Source organism: Condylura cristata, unplaced genomic scaffold (assembly GCF_000260355.1).
Source record: "Condylura cristata isolate star-nosed mole 26May11 unplaced genomic scaffold, ConCri1.0 scaffold00021, whole genome shotgun sequence".
Taxonomy (NCBI): domain Eukaryota; kingdom Metazoa; phylum Chordata; class Mammalia; order Eulipotyphla; family Talpidae; genus Condylura; species Condylura cristata.
In genome coordinates this window covers 19,942,167-19,957,377 of record NW_004567122.1, presented here as the reverse complement: position 1 = coordinate 19,957,377, position 15,211 = coordinate 19,942,167, and the positions used below count along the sequence as shown (strand labels likewise).

The window sequence follows — 15,211 nt, the reverse complement described above, 5'->3', positions numbered from 1 at the left end:
GGCTAACAAATATAAAAAACTGAGCACAACGGCTGGCTCAAAAGAAGTCAACCCTTGTTTTTATTGTGATTACCATTATTACTGAAAACAGTGGAAAGGGAGGTAAAATACTCCAAGCAGTTTATTACCATTTATGCCTTAAAGAAAAACCTAGTTAAATGAGTCAATTTTTTTATAAAAGACAAAACTGAAATACTTCCCTCCCAGCAAATGTTTTTCAAGTCAAGACAGTAAATTAATATTAAAACAGCTTTATTTTGTTAATGTCACATAAGAAATTTAAGCAAGTTACACTATCTTAAAAAACACAACTAATGCGTTTTAAGAGCTGCCCTTCCCTCCCACTTCCCCTCATGAATTATCTAAGTAACCATAAAACAAAGTTTTGCGGAATCCTTCATCCAGAGTTGCTTACATGATGATTAGGTTAATATTGCCTTCTTACAAAATTTCTCTTTTCTATTTAAAAAAAAAAAAAAAGTTGTAGCCTTGATTGTTTATTACAAAAAAATTCAGTACAAAAGTTCAATATGTTGAAAAATGCTTTTCCCCGCCCTCACAGCACCGTTATAGATAGCAGAGAATAATCAAGAGCAGATTGCTAAACTAGATAAAGCAATCTTCATATTATACCCAGATACACAGTGGTTTATTACCCTTCCCTCCCCTTCTCACAAGAACTTAAAAACAAAAAAAAACAAAAAACAAAAAAAAAACCCACATAGAATACAAAAAATGTCAAAAATTTGAGGGACCCTTTCCAAACAGTACAGTTAGTTCAGTGTCAATAATTCACATCTTGCAACAAAGTGTATGGATATGATTTCTTTTACAAAACATTTCAGTGTCAAAAAAGGAAATTAAGGCCATCAATTCGCAGCTTAAAAATTCACATAAAGGAAATATAAAAATATTCTGTGCTTCTGAGAAGGCTCTGCACTGTATGTAGGTAAGGATTACCATATGTCTTTACTCTGAGGAAGACAGTTGATTTGAGAAGTTTACATAATTGCACAGCTTCTATTAGATGCTCTTGGAGTTCCCTGGTGAGGAAAAAAACAAAGATTAAAAAAAAATCAGTTCTAAGAAAATGAATCATAGTACTTTAAAATAAGTCAACAGAGATCCCACAGATCTGGATTACCTGACTTTAAATGGACCCATATCATATCATACTTTTTCATTTTACATTGTTTCACAAACTTCTTCCCTGAAATAGTCCCAACAAATTCCAGCACAATAATATTCAAATCTGGATGAACTTTCAGATCCTAAGTAATTTTAAAAAAGCCTTTCTGGGCCCTCCCTGGTGGCGCAGCAAGTTAAAGCACAGCACTAAGAAGCTTAAGCCACTTCTGCATGAATTCGATCCTCTGAGGAGATCCACATGGCGCGGCAGACCTCTCCTGACCCACCCGATGTGCTCCTCAGCAATGTTCATCAGTCAGCCTGTTCTGCTCCCAATTCTGTCTCCGGTGGGTCTTCTTACCCTCCTCATCTCTGGCCTGTACCCCAGTTAAGTATGAATAAATAAATAAATCTTTTAAAAAAAAGCTTTTCTGATCTAGTTCTGTAAACCAATTAAATGAGAATATCTCACTTAACTGGGGAAAAATACCTATCTAATTACAAAGACCCCTAAATAATTCTAGTCTTGTAGATGAAGTTGAAAACTTGTCCAGTAACTTCCTTTTATAACTGAGAAAAGAGGAGATCAGTGGGCTCAGTTCTGAATAACACAACAGTTAGCTGGATACCCCCAACTTCTACATCCTCAAATTAAGTAAAAGTGCCTGTTCCCTCCATCCAGTTCTTTATTTTTCCTTATTAATACAGTACCTGTCTTCCTTGCCAAACCCTGAGCCAACTTTCCACAGGCTACCTGGGAAGATACAGAAATAGGTACCAGGCAGATGAGATAAAATTATGGGAAAAATAATTATGGAAGGTGGAAATGACTCCTTCACATGGCAGAGAGAAAGGCGACCATCAGGCAGAAGAGACCCAAGGCCTCTGAGATGGCAAAGCCCAGAAGGGCAAGCAGAGCTATTGTTTCAGAGGAGGGATCCTGGCTTAACCCATGATGAGGCTCCTCGTCTCAGGCTCAGAGCACCTAGCTGCTATGTCTGTGTCCCTTGAAATGCGCTGGTTGGGGAGCTACCGCTGGGAATAAGTAGAGTTCAGCAGATGTCCAAGAGGCCAAGTGTAATCTGTCAGTGTCTCTGGTTGTTTCAGCACCACAGCACTCAGCAGCTGAGGGGAGCTCCTGACCAAGAATGGGGTGGAGATGAATTTGGCATAGGCATGCATACATTTTCAGGGAATGAGGAGGGACCAGGAGAGCTGATCCCAGTTGTTTATCACGCATTAATTCCTTAAATTAATTCCTTACAATATGGGTTGGGAAATAGTTTCTTGAATTAGTTTCTTGAAGATCACTCAAAAGCCTCCTCATGAACACAAAAGGCTGTTGGATTAATTTCTAATCTGAAGTCAAACAGCTGAACTACCTTTCTATGGTCCCTCTTTTGAACTTTGGCAGCATTATTTTCTCATCACAAAAGCTAAAAACCTCACACTTCTGACTTTTTTTCCTTTCTCTCCTTCAAATTCAATCACAATGAATCTCCATTTAAATAGTCTTTCAGTGTCTCTGCAGTTTGCCCTCTATCAGTCCCTCATGTCTCTCAATCTTTCCTTGCTCCAGCATGCACAATCTACTAGTCAGGCATCCCAGACTATGTTAATTTAACACTAACCTTGGATTTGATTTCTCTATCACACATACTCTACAATCCAATGAGGTGTGCTACAGACATACTCACTGCTTTTTTCCCCATCCTCTCAGAAGTCAGCTGAGGGCCGACTAATGAATGAGAAACTACATGGATAAAAAGACTTGGAGATACACCAGTCCCAAGCTCCCAGCTAAATGCAACTTCTTGACTGACTGCATTCTCCACTCTGTGGCGCAAAAGAACTGAGCCCAGTCAAATCACAGATCATAGAATGTAAGAAATCAGTTTTAAGTCACTGAATCTGGATGTTGATGTTAGTGTAGCAACACGTATTCAAATCTCCTTAAATATCCTTAAATAATCACCACCTCTTCAAGTACTGGGCAAGCATATTTCTGTGAGATCTTCTCAACTATGTTGTCTGGAAAGCCTTCTCCAGCATCTGGTGTACTGTAACTCAGGCTCCAAGCCACTTGTCTGGCACACTGACATCTCTTATACTGTTACAGTGAGCCAGTCTTTTTAATGCTTCTCGCTAAGGACAGGAAATAACTCTTGTGCTTGTTTCTTGTTAATGCCAAGTCTCAAGCATCTGTTTTTAAATAATTCAAAGCGCCTGAGGAGATAACCAAGTCAAAAACTCATTCTGCCTCGTACAGCCCATGTGAAGCAGTTCTCAACCGCAAGAACTAAACATACAAGAAAAGGTTTATTTGGAGTAGGACTGGACTAATTAGGGAGAAAATTGAGATTATAAATCTGGACTCACAAAGAAGCCTGATAGGGATAGGAATTTTGATTAATGATCAGATTCAGCTTGAGCACATAAGCCCAAGATTCATTAGTTACTAATAATTACAATTTAATAAATCAAAATCACATTTGGAGTTTCTTTATTTCAAGGGCTCTCAAAAGCACAAGGATCAACTAAAATCTTGCAATTAGATGATCAAGAACTTAATATGGCAAAACTGTGTCTTAAGTTGAGTATTTGTTTACATGCAAATGCTTGCTTCTAATATAATATGATTTAACTTTTCCTATATAATATATATATATATACATACACACACACACACACACACACACACACACATATATACACACACACACACACACACACCTATACCCTTTGGTAAATAATATTCAGCATGCATACAAAAGCACATTCATATTTTAAGTAATATACATGGCCCTAAAATAATATATATTATGTGCATTATAAAATGACAAAGTTGAAATTTGATATAAGGAAGTTTAGGGGAACAGTGCTAATACTATTTTTTCCAGCACCCCAATCTGCTATCGTAAATGACCATTACAAAGAACAAACGCCACTTGATAGATCACTCGCCTAATCTAGCAAGTAGGGAAGCAACTCCACTACTATTTTTGTGTTTTCAGTGTAATTCTGTTAAATTGAAAAAAGTATAATATTAAGTAATACCTGCTGGTGGAAAATTTCTTCCTCAACAGCCAACTCAGCTGCTTCTTCCTCCTCTTCTTCCTCTTCAGGTATGGTTGTCTTAAAGACTGTACATCTCTGCGCAACTTCCTAAAGATAAAGAACGCTAATTAATGAAAATTAAAACTTATTTAAAATCCAAGGGCTATGGGAAGGGAGTAGGCCAGAGGTTGGGGGAGGTAGGAGTGGGAAGAGGATTCACCAGAGAGAGTGGGAAGTAAACAGGCAGACTGACTGAATACACTGCTGAAGGGAGCAGCAAGTGAAACAGGAGAGGTCTGCTGTGCCATGTGGGTCATCTCCCTGGCTGGGGTTCAAGCCCATGCTGTAGTGGCTACTGACAGCTTCATGGTATTGCTGTGTCTTAACCTCTTGAGCCACCAGGGAGGACCAGGAACATTCTTTTATGTGGTAAATCAGTAGCTTTTGCTACTGAACAGAATTTTTGCATAATTAGTAGCAGTTCTTGTATCTTCAGTATTCCCTGCAGGGAAGCTACTACCTTCCAATTTGAAATACCTGCTGAGAGGTTTCCACTGCTTTTATTCCCATTCTGTTAACTAAGAATTCTGTAAATTATTTGAGGCACTAAATTCTCCATACCATTCAACATGAATTCAGCTAATGGGTCTAGGTCCTTCACAAAAAGGTGCTGAAAGAAAATGATGAGTAAAATAAAGCTGGCGGTCAATTGCTATGATCTCAGGGAATGTGGTGGCAGGAGCACCTGAGTGAGATGCCAAGGGCAAGCTCGTTTTACTCCTTCAGCAACTGGTTCTTCTTGACAGAGACCAAGGAGCAATATTTATTAATAAAACACTGCATATTCTAGTGTATCCAGCACTAGAAATAATACCTGCTCTCATTCACTGGAGGTAAAACAAAGTAACCGTTTTCATTTTGTATCAAAAGACTGAAATAGGTGACTCTGCATAAGCATGAGGCTAAGCGGGCAATCTGCAGCAGCCAGCAGTCCTCGGGGACGCAGCAGGGCAGCTGCACCATGGCCTAAGGTCACCCAAGAAAGAACTCCCCAAAGACATCAAAAATAAGCTGGTGAGAGCACTGTCTGAAAGTTAACACACACCAGCAACGGGACAAAAACAAAATAAAACAAAAAAACCAACCCCGTGTTATAGAAATAAGACTTCTATAAGCAGTAAAGTAGTATTTTGTGAGGAGATATGATCACTGTTGCAGAGTCATGAAAGCCAGACCATTTTCAGTCTCTCCGTCAGCCATGTTCTGTGAAATGGGTTTATGTTTACGCACACAAATAGCCCCTCCACATGCTGGCCACCCAAAATGACCACAGTGGGAGCTTATACACAACAGATGTGAGCAAATGTTACAGATCTGAGAAATATATGTAACAGCCATCGCAATCACAAGTTTCCGTCATGCCTATATTCTAGAAGGTACACAGTCTGCTTTTTTTATTTATTTCTCTCATAGAAAATATTTTATTCTACCATGACGACAGGTACTATTTTCCTACCACTCAACATCCCCTTCCTCGTTTTTCAGTAAGAGCCTCTGTCTGATCTGGACACCCACCTCTCCCGGGGAGAGGTGGCCTGTGTGTGTCACACAGGAGCCACACATGATCTAGCTGTGAGCAGAGAAGAAGGCTCAAACTCTTAACTCCATCCTCTGGGAACTGGAAGCTGCGACCCAAGTTGATACTGAAAGAGTAAAGGCCTGGATGGAGATCTCACAGGGGAAGATGCTCTTTCCTGTAAGAATTCTACCTGGCACGATAATCTCTAAGAGCAGTTGACAATTAACCTGTACCATGAAAGGACAACAGAAACATCCCTGGGGAGACTGAACCAATGGATCAAGTCTATGATCTTTAGGTTGTCGGTTACATGAAGCCATACATTCACATTATTTTACAGGCAGCTAATACTGGATTTTCTGACATTACTGATGCCTCAGCAAGAACTAAAAAAAATAATTAATTAATTTAAGCTAATTACCCACAATCTCACAGAAGTAGCCTTGATGGTACTAATTACAGATTGTTGCAAATGTGGTCTGGGACCTACAGATTAAAAATGGGTCTTACACAATGAAATGAGTAATCACTACTTGCCTTACCACCAGAAATTAAAATTGTATTCATGATATTTTCCAACAGAAATCTATAACAAGGACAAAACCAACCAACCAGGTAAGCTAATATTTAGTGTTCTGATCTATGAAGGGGAAGTCTGAGCTTCACTGTAACACCATCTCTCAAGGCCCAAGTCCCAGCATTTACTTTGCTTCTTATTCACTTTGTCACTTTACCCATTTTGTGGGCTTTTAAACCTTCTGCTTTCCAAATATCCTCCTGTAAAATTTTAGAATTTGAGATAAATTTACACACAGAAAGTAACTGTAATGCATGTCAACTAAATTCCATAGCTCACAAAAGCCTATTTCATCTGTTTCAATCTGAGCAGATCACCACTGGTAACAGTGTTTTGAAAAAGACTTGGACCCTGCCAACTTTTATATCAAGAGGGATTCCCACTGCAGGAGCTCTAAAAATTCTAGTACTTGGGTGACTGCATCTGGGACAATTCCAAGATGGCTATGGCAGGAAAGCAAATACGGGCTTTCCAGAGGCCAGCAAGAAGATCTAACACCCTGAAGTGTGTGAAAGATTGGCAGCATAGTATATACTCCCCTGCCTAAAAACCTACAGAGTATTCAGGGGTAAATTCCCCAGATGTACCCAAAAACCTAACACGATCACACTGAAATATTCAGTTAAAAAATTATTTCTCTATCAATCTCAGCCTGAGATCAAAGACACTCCTCATTTAGTAAACAATGATTCCTTAGGAAGAGCAGTGTAAGCCAGCAGGCATTTACAAGGGGGATGAATGTGAAGTTGGCTTGCAGGCTAGCACAGACCTTCTGTGCAAACACTATGAAGTCCCATAATGACTGCTGTTAATTCCTATTTCCCTGAATTTAAGTGAAAGTGCATGCTTGATTTTTTTTTTTTTAATTTAGCTAATAAATTCTTACTAAAAGCTTATTAGGTGCCAGGCATGCTGCCAGAATAAATCAGCAGAGGTCCTCGCTCTGAATGTGCTCGTTACTGTGAGAGAGGACGACCACACTCGGAGGATAAGAGGCTGCACTTGGCACTGGAGGACACCCAAGGGGTTACTGCAGTGGGAACTGCTCCCCTCTCCCTTGCAGACACTCATTTCTGATTGTGGGTGTACATTAGGTTCTTTAACAGGAGTTCTAGGACTGACAACTGAAAACAAACACATTAGAGAGATGTACGCTCCACAGTCTTCTATCTCAAGAATTTCACAAGCACAAGATTAATAAATAACAAGCATTTACTAGAGATCAGATATTGTTCCAAACATTCCACAAGGACTGCCTCATATATAATCTTGTTATCTACATTTTAAAACGAGAAAACTAAAAACCAGTCACGAAGCCAGTCAGTATGCTATGGAGACAAAACTGAACAGAGTGCGACTCTGGAGTCTGCAGATAATCAGTGCTCTACAAGATAATAGTGCTTCATTCCTAAAATCTAAAGGCAGCTTTTCACTTTTACTCAACAACCGTGGTCATATTTAAGTAATTTAGTTTACATTTCCATCTAATTTCTGAAAAGAAAACTACTAGCATGATGAACTTTCAGGTGAAGCTGATATTTAGAGCTGTTGATAGAACATCATACCTCTCCCTGAGAATTTTTCAATATAACCTTCACATCTTCGCCAGTGCCCCAGGAGTTCTGGTTCTTCCAGATGAGGTCGGTAGGAGGACTGGCCGTGACACCAGCATTTGCAGCCCAGATCTGAAAAGCAAAGGATATAACTTAGTCTACTCAGAACCCAGTTCTCTCTCACGCCAACCTCAGCAACGTAATGATGAGACTTGAACATCGAGGACTCTTTCTGTGAGTCTCAGAACTATGTCCCAGCTTTCAACTTGCTGCAGTAAATAGCTCTGTGACAGACAAGCCGAGCCTGTCAAGGCCTCTGCTTTCCTCTCTGATAGAAATGCTGACACCTGCATCTGAAAAACTAAGTTTCCTACATTCACATTCTACTTTCTCTAAATACAGCTGACTTTGAACAAATTATCTTCCTTCCATCATAGACATAAAGAGCAATGGACTGCTGTGAAGAACAAGCATCTTCCCACACAGAGGAGGCAGTGTCCTCAGTGAGTACTAGCTTGCCTGTCAGCATGCTCTTACCTTCAGGGTTTAACAGGCTATCTTCTGTGTCACACCTCTCAAGCCGTGTTCTCCAACTCCGGAGAGCAAAAATCAAGAAGGCCGACTGCTCTCAAACCTTCTACAGCACGTCACCTTATCTAGAACACTCATGGAAACTGGTGCCTCTCCAGTCAGACACTGTCACTACCCCAGAGAGGCAGACAATGAATTCCAAGAGTACAGGAAAAGAATAAACTACCAACTGTTTAAGGTAGAAAAAATAACTGATATTGAAAGAGGCCAGACAAAGAAAATAATTCTATTTCCCTTCTCATTAGCACAGTAGCTCTGGCATATATTTTAACTATCTAATCAACAAATTTTTATACCGACCTTATGCTAAAATAATACTTTACATATATTGTGTTAGATAATATATACAGCTGAAGTTTATTTGACACCTTCGCTTTTACTTTTCAAAGCAGCTATGAAAATTTTAAATTACATTATCTAGGTTTCTTATTTCTGTTCTAGAATTTTATCCTGCTCTTGACTATCATCTTGTACAGTTTTTCAAAAAGACCACTTATCCTCCATGTTCCAAAGAGCTTCTTACCACATTTAGTGCAACCTACTAAAGAAAAACTTTACATTATTTTATATAATTGAGTTCTACACGAAACCTAAGGAGTATTTATCAGTTTTGTCTCTGAAGAAGTTTAACTATGAAATAACAGATGATTGACACTACAGAAAGAGAGCATAGTCAAATCTGAATCTTTTCAATTAAAATGTCAGATCCTTTCCATCATATTATGCAGCATTCATTAAACACCTAATAGAACTGAGCCATTTTCTCTCACTATAATAATTACTAAAGAGGATAGTGTAGTCAGATTACTTGTTCCCACTTCTATACAATATTACAAAATTAGCACCTGGTATTGTCCCAATATAATATCAAGTTCTACAAACACTTAAAAAAGGGTCTGAAGTGTTTGAGCCTTTGATCTTAAATTCTGTTACCAAGCTATAAAATTTTTTTAAGATTTATTTTTATTTATCCATACAAGAACTGGGGTACAGGCCAGAGGTGCGGGTGGCAAGACTCACCAAGACAGAGCGGGGAACAGAACAGGCAGATCTCTGAAATACGGGAGCAGCAAGTCAGACAGGAGAGGTCTGCCGCACCATGTAGTTTAGTGCCATGGCTGGCAATTGAACTCATGCTGCAAGTGGCAGGCAATAACCTGATAGCACTGAGACTTAATGCCTGTGTCACTAGGGAGGGCCTCAATCCTTACATTTTACATGCATTTAATATGTTCTTAAAAGAACCAATAAAAGGAAACCTCTACAGTAAATAAAACAGTAACCTCTACATTCTTTAGGGGTAACAATAGTGGGCTTCTTTAAAATGTGTATCAAAGCTAATATTTTTATTGATTGCTAAACCTAGCCACTAAGTCACAGGAAAGGAATCTTGTGTTTGTTCAATGAAGTATTCCTCTAAAAAATGAACTAATATTATTTATTAATTTTTCAAGACACAGTTACTTCAGAACACACCAAGAGAACCATTTAGAACTCAACATATAGTCAAAATACTCTCTAAAATCTCAAACTACATGTTGCCTCTGCTAAACTGTTAATACATTAAGTAGTGGTTCTTTTTAACAGTATCTAGCAGCTAACATCTTTTATTCAGAACACAAACTCTAGCCCAACACAAGAGAGAGTAACTGGGTCCTGGACACCTCAATCTGCCCAGATGATTTCCATGTCCACCCAAGACTGAAATCTTGTCACTTTGAGGCATATTCTAGCGTTAATAGCTTTTCCTAGTACATCTCAATGCCACGAATCTCTTGACTTATATACTGTGCTACAAACATCAATGAGGAAACAACTATTTTATGTTTACTACGCCAAATAAAAACTCAAAGGTTAGTTTTTCAATTTTTGCTATTTCCCCCACATACACACAATTTTATTTCTTGAAGTAAAATTGGTGTACATCATTGTAGCTGCTTTGGAGGTTATACAGATGTGTTTGTTCACACCCTGCCCACCACTAGCTATCAATTACTAGTCAATAACCACTCCTGCAGAATTTTTAAAAATTTTAATAGCACTTGTAATTCCTTAATAACATAATTATGTTTTAATGTTCCTTGCTAAATTGTTTCTCTTTAAGCCTAATGCTTTGTTGAATTGTGCTGTTATTTAACATAATGAAGGTAAATTAAATGATGGGTATATTCACTTACCGTAACAGTCTGGCCTGCCTTCAGCACATATCTTGAGGTATATTTGTAACTGACTGATGTGTCGCCTATTTTTCTGATCATCTCCCACCCTCCCATTGGTTGATCCTATTCACAGAGAAAAAAAAAAAATTACACCAAATTATCAAATTACTAAATATATATAAAGTTAAACTTTATAAAATCTGCAGTTAAATTAGGACAGTCTATGGCTGTCTTCCCATGCTTTTCATTTTCTTACTATGAAAAGAGAATAGGGCTTTGTTATTCATCAAGGTAGTTTGAAAAAACTGCAGTTAATTATTGAGGTACTTAAAGAGGATAAAGCATGAAAGAAAAGGAATATGCACCAAATCAAGTGGTTGTAGTCACTGCTAGATCAGGTGCATCTTTTTATATTCTTTAAAGATTTACTTATTTATGCATATAAGAACTAGGTACAGGCCAGAGGTTAGGGGGTGAGAGGCTTCACCAGAGACAAAGTGGGGAGCAGAATAGGCAGACTGACAAAGTATACTGCTGAGGGGAGAGGGTTGTGGTTGGGGGCGTGGGTCACCTCCCTGGCTGGAAATCGAACTTGTGCTATATAGTTGCTGTGGATAGCCACAGCCCAGGAACATCTTTTTAAATTTACAACACAAGCTATCTTAATCAAAATATGAACATCTACTATTTAACCACTTTCAGCTTTTAAAATACAGACATACAAACTTAGAGACAGGAGAAAGAAAACGTTCTTTTCCTTCTATCCCCTAGACCATCTCTACCTACACGTAACTCTTTTAACTTCAAGCATCAGAGGCTCAAAGAGGATCAATGATGCAATGAGCCAAGTCCTAGGGGACAGTTGTCAATTCTAGCCCCTGAGCTGTCCAGAGCTACCTGACATTTGAGGGAAGGTGCAGGATTTTAAAGCAATTAGCTACACTAATTTATACACTTCTCTAACTCAGGCAGGAATAAAACAGGCTGAGAGCCAAGTCTAGGAGAGCTCCACCCATGAGCTCACTCACCACTACAACTACTGTCTCCTTCAGCTCTTTTAGAATAAGTAAGAGGCTTTAGAGTCTGTTCTTTAGTGTCAGATCTGTTATGCTCCTTTACCCAGCCAAATTACTTAGCCACATGCAGGATAGTTTTTTAACTCTGGTGAGAAAAGGAGTGATTTTCACAAACATCTGACAAACCATGAACAGAGGCTTCAGAAATGGCATCGATCCCACTGCACCCCGCCACACCTCCACCCTGCCTCTTCCTGTAGCACCCATTCATCTCTACACAGAATCCTGTGCCAAGCTGCCCAGCCAAAGAGGACCTTCACTACTGAGCTGTTCAGAGCCCTATCTTGAAATTCCAGAATTCCGTGCTGGCTGGCTATTTATTCCCTGTTTATTTCTAAAGAAATAATTTCAAGATAGAGCTTCACATTATCTTTGATATAAATGAAATCATTAGAATTCATTTAGAGAAAAATGTTCCCTGCATATAACAGCAGTGGGTGGCCACAGCAACTCTTCCACAATCTCGCTTAGGGCAGGTAAAAATATAATTACTCATGCTTCAGAAGGCCACTGTGGCAACACAACCAGGTCTGAGCAAAAGACTGTTTCTGCAAAGGAAGGCGAATGCAGAAAATCTCGAACCACTAAGGGCACCCTCTCGTTCAAGTTTTACTTCAGTCCTGGGTGAATTCAGGTAAAAATGAAGGGGGAGACTGATTCTGTGAGGACCACTGAACCCAAAAAGGTCGAAGAGATCTTTCAAGGTCAATCAGCAAAGCGTCACTGTGTGGGGGAAAAGACTTTTTTTAACCTGTTCAGAGGTGTTCTTCAAGCGGATAAACTTCCCATCAACATCTATCTCTTCAATGCAGACGTTCCCAGTGGCTGAAGCAGAATGAGAGATGCTAACACTACTGCTGGCCTCCGATTCTTCCACATCAACTCGCTTCCGCTTCCCCCTGGTTGTACGCACACTGCGACTTGACGATGCTCGGGAAACTGTCACACGGGAAGAAGGGCTTGGCGAGAGCTTCAATCTATGCAGGAGAAATGAAACAGTTCACTTATGAGATAGTATGCCCTTCTGCCTTTGAAAGAATATTGCAATGCACATGAATTTCCAAAGCAAAACATAACTGCCAATCTGTTAAGATTCCGCATATCTAACTAGGATGAATTTATTTATGCTCTGATGCCCAACCATCAATTTTCTCTTATTTAAGGTAATTTGAATGTTTTCCTTACGAAAATATAACCACAATGCAGTCAGTTTGGAAAACAGAGGGTAAAAAATGAATTCTTCTACCCCCCACTCTACAACAAGCACTGTTAAATTTAGTATGCTTAATAGCTTCATGTTTTTTCTTTTACAAAATTATAATCACAATTTACATAATTTAAAATTGACTGGCTTTTTATTCTAAATTAGCAACTTTACATTTAGACTTTTTTTTTCCTGAGCACAGGTGTTAAAAAGGATTTACACACTAGCCAGATCTGAAAATTAAGTATAAAGTGCCAGGAAATCTGTTGTCTTTACATAATATTAAGCTGTCAAAATATTTAAAATCTCGAAGAATAGACTCCATTGTGATAATCAGCATTTAAAATAAGGCTATTTAGGCCAATTTCCTGTTTGTAAAATACAATCTATTACTACCTACCCTATCACTTAAGTGTTAAGAGACATACCAGAGAGAAAAAAGTTGGCATGCTTTTTTTAATCCTTCTTAACTTTCTTTAAATGAAAGGGGGGAAGGTAGAGAAGGCAGACCGTGATCTAAGTCGACATCTAAGTCCCTTACCTCTCTTCTTCGCCTTCTAAGAGTTTCCTATAAGCACTGATTTCCATGTCCAGAGCTAACTTGACATCAAGCAGTTGTTCATAATCATTCAGCTGTTGCTGCATCTGATCTCTTATTTCTGCCATCTCTCTCTCTTTGTCAGTCAGCATGCGCCGAGAGTTGTCTCTTTCTTTAGCAAGCAAGTCCTCCAGCTCTTGAACCCTTTCCAACCATGCTCTTGACTGCAGATTCAAGGAAACACAGTTACTCTCTAGGAACTTTCCAACATTAGCACAGGCAACTATTTTAAACCATTTCCCAGATTGAAAAGCAAAGAGAATCTTAATAACTCTCTAATAGAAGTCAAGAGACTTTTAAAATACTAAAAACCATCTCCCTTAAATACAAAAATCTTTTTGTTATTTGAGGAAAGTTTTCTTTTATAAACCACCAAAGAAAGAGATATCCATGAAATACAAGTTATCACCAATACACACGACTTTCCTGGCTTTGGGCAAATAAAACCCTTTTTAGGTTGTCACAGACTTGGTTTTTCCTTGACTTTTTCTAAAGTCTGACTCCCCATGAGGCTTTTAGTTCAAAAGTACATAATAACAAAGCTAAATAACTAAGAAGATAGAAAACTCACAAACAAAAGAAACCCAAGGGCGTTGCAAATCTGTGTTGGAGAATCACCTGAACCCACTCAGAAACAAAAAAGGCGGTGGGGCATTCTGGCTTTCTGTGAGGGCAGCACGCACAGCAGTACAATGAGGTGCGCAGGCTGCAGCATGTTCTGGTCAACACAGAAGCTGTATTTGGCATTTGAAACAAACTGAGAAATCACACCTGGAAGTTCACGTCAAAATTTTGTGGCTCATTAGGTAACTATCTGCAGTAGCCCTAGTAATCAAAGTTGACAATCAACTCAGGAAGACAGAGGTAACTTAGTCCTCCCAACAATCACAAGTAGCTACATCAGAGCCAGAGAAAGGGCAGCCACTATGCAAATATCAATCTTGGAGACTAGGGAAAAAGACACACCACTCCTGTTAACAGTATTTTGCATAGAGTGTGCAGGTTAATTTTTTTTTTTGCATTTTATACACTGAATTTTCATTCAGTGTGCATTTACATGTACACAGGAGTTGAACAAATAAGTAAATGGATGGTAGAAAGCAGGCTCTTACAGAGAGGAAAGTTGCAGGTAAGAAAAAAAGAAGCCTAAAGACAAACCCTGTGGTACAGGCTTAGAGACGTCCAAATGAGCAGATGGTTAGCCGAAGGTGAATAAAGCAGACGTGTGCAAGAGTGGCCAGCACACAGCCACATGTCACCTGGCCCTGTCAGCAAGACAGCCAGTGCCCGGGCAGCGCTCCGTGCCCAGTTCTAAATGTCGGTGTAGACCATTCTCCGGCGTTTTCAAGAAATGGTAGGAGAAATATGATCTGATCTGAGCATCTTAATAGAGTGAATGAAAAATAAATCACAAAAGAGGAAAGATACAGTGGCTAATCTCAACTAAAGTGATACTGTGCTTGGATTAGATAACCCAAAGTATAAATGTCCACAAGTCCATTCTGAAATAAAATGAAAAAATATATAAAAACATGTAGGTAAAGAGAAGACAAATCTTAACAAAACTCCAACTATTCATTGTAAACACTCCCCTTTGGAATGTGAAACTTAATTCCTGGCCTTCACCCTTGAAAGTGGGCCGGACTTAGTGACCAGTTCCAAGAACAGAAAATGGGAAGGAAAACTTAG

The 15,211-nt window shown here is 39.0% G+C and overlaps 1 protein-coding gene across 1 annotated transcript in view; it reads right to left on the bottom strand.

Moving 5' to 3' along the window:
* Positions 1-237: 237 nt before the first annotated feature.
* Positions 238-15,211, bottom strand: part of LMNB1 (lamin B1) — a 39,745-nt gene continuing 24,771 nt past the window's right edge. Inside the window, exons 6-11 of the mRNA XM_004686674.2 lie at positions 13,466-13,686; positions 12,472-12,697; positions 10,663-10,767; positions 7,907-8,026; positions 4,186-4,293; positions 238-1,043 (exon numbers count right to left, since the gene is read on the bottom strand). Of these exons, the coding sequence (XP_004686731.1) occupies positions 1,002-1,043; positions 4,186-4,293; positions 7,907-8,026; positions 10,663-10,767; positions 12,472-12,697; positions 13,466-13,686 (822 nt within the window). The 3' untranslated portion in view covers positions 238-1,001. The remainder of the gene's footprint in view (positions 1,044-4,185; positions 4,294-7,906; positions 8,027-10,662; positions 10,768-12,471; positions 12,698-13,465; positions 13,687-15,211) is intronic.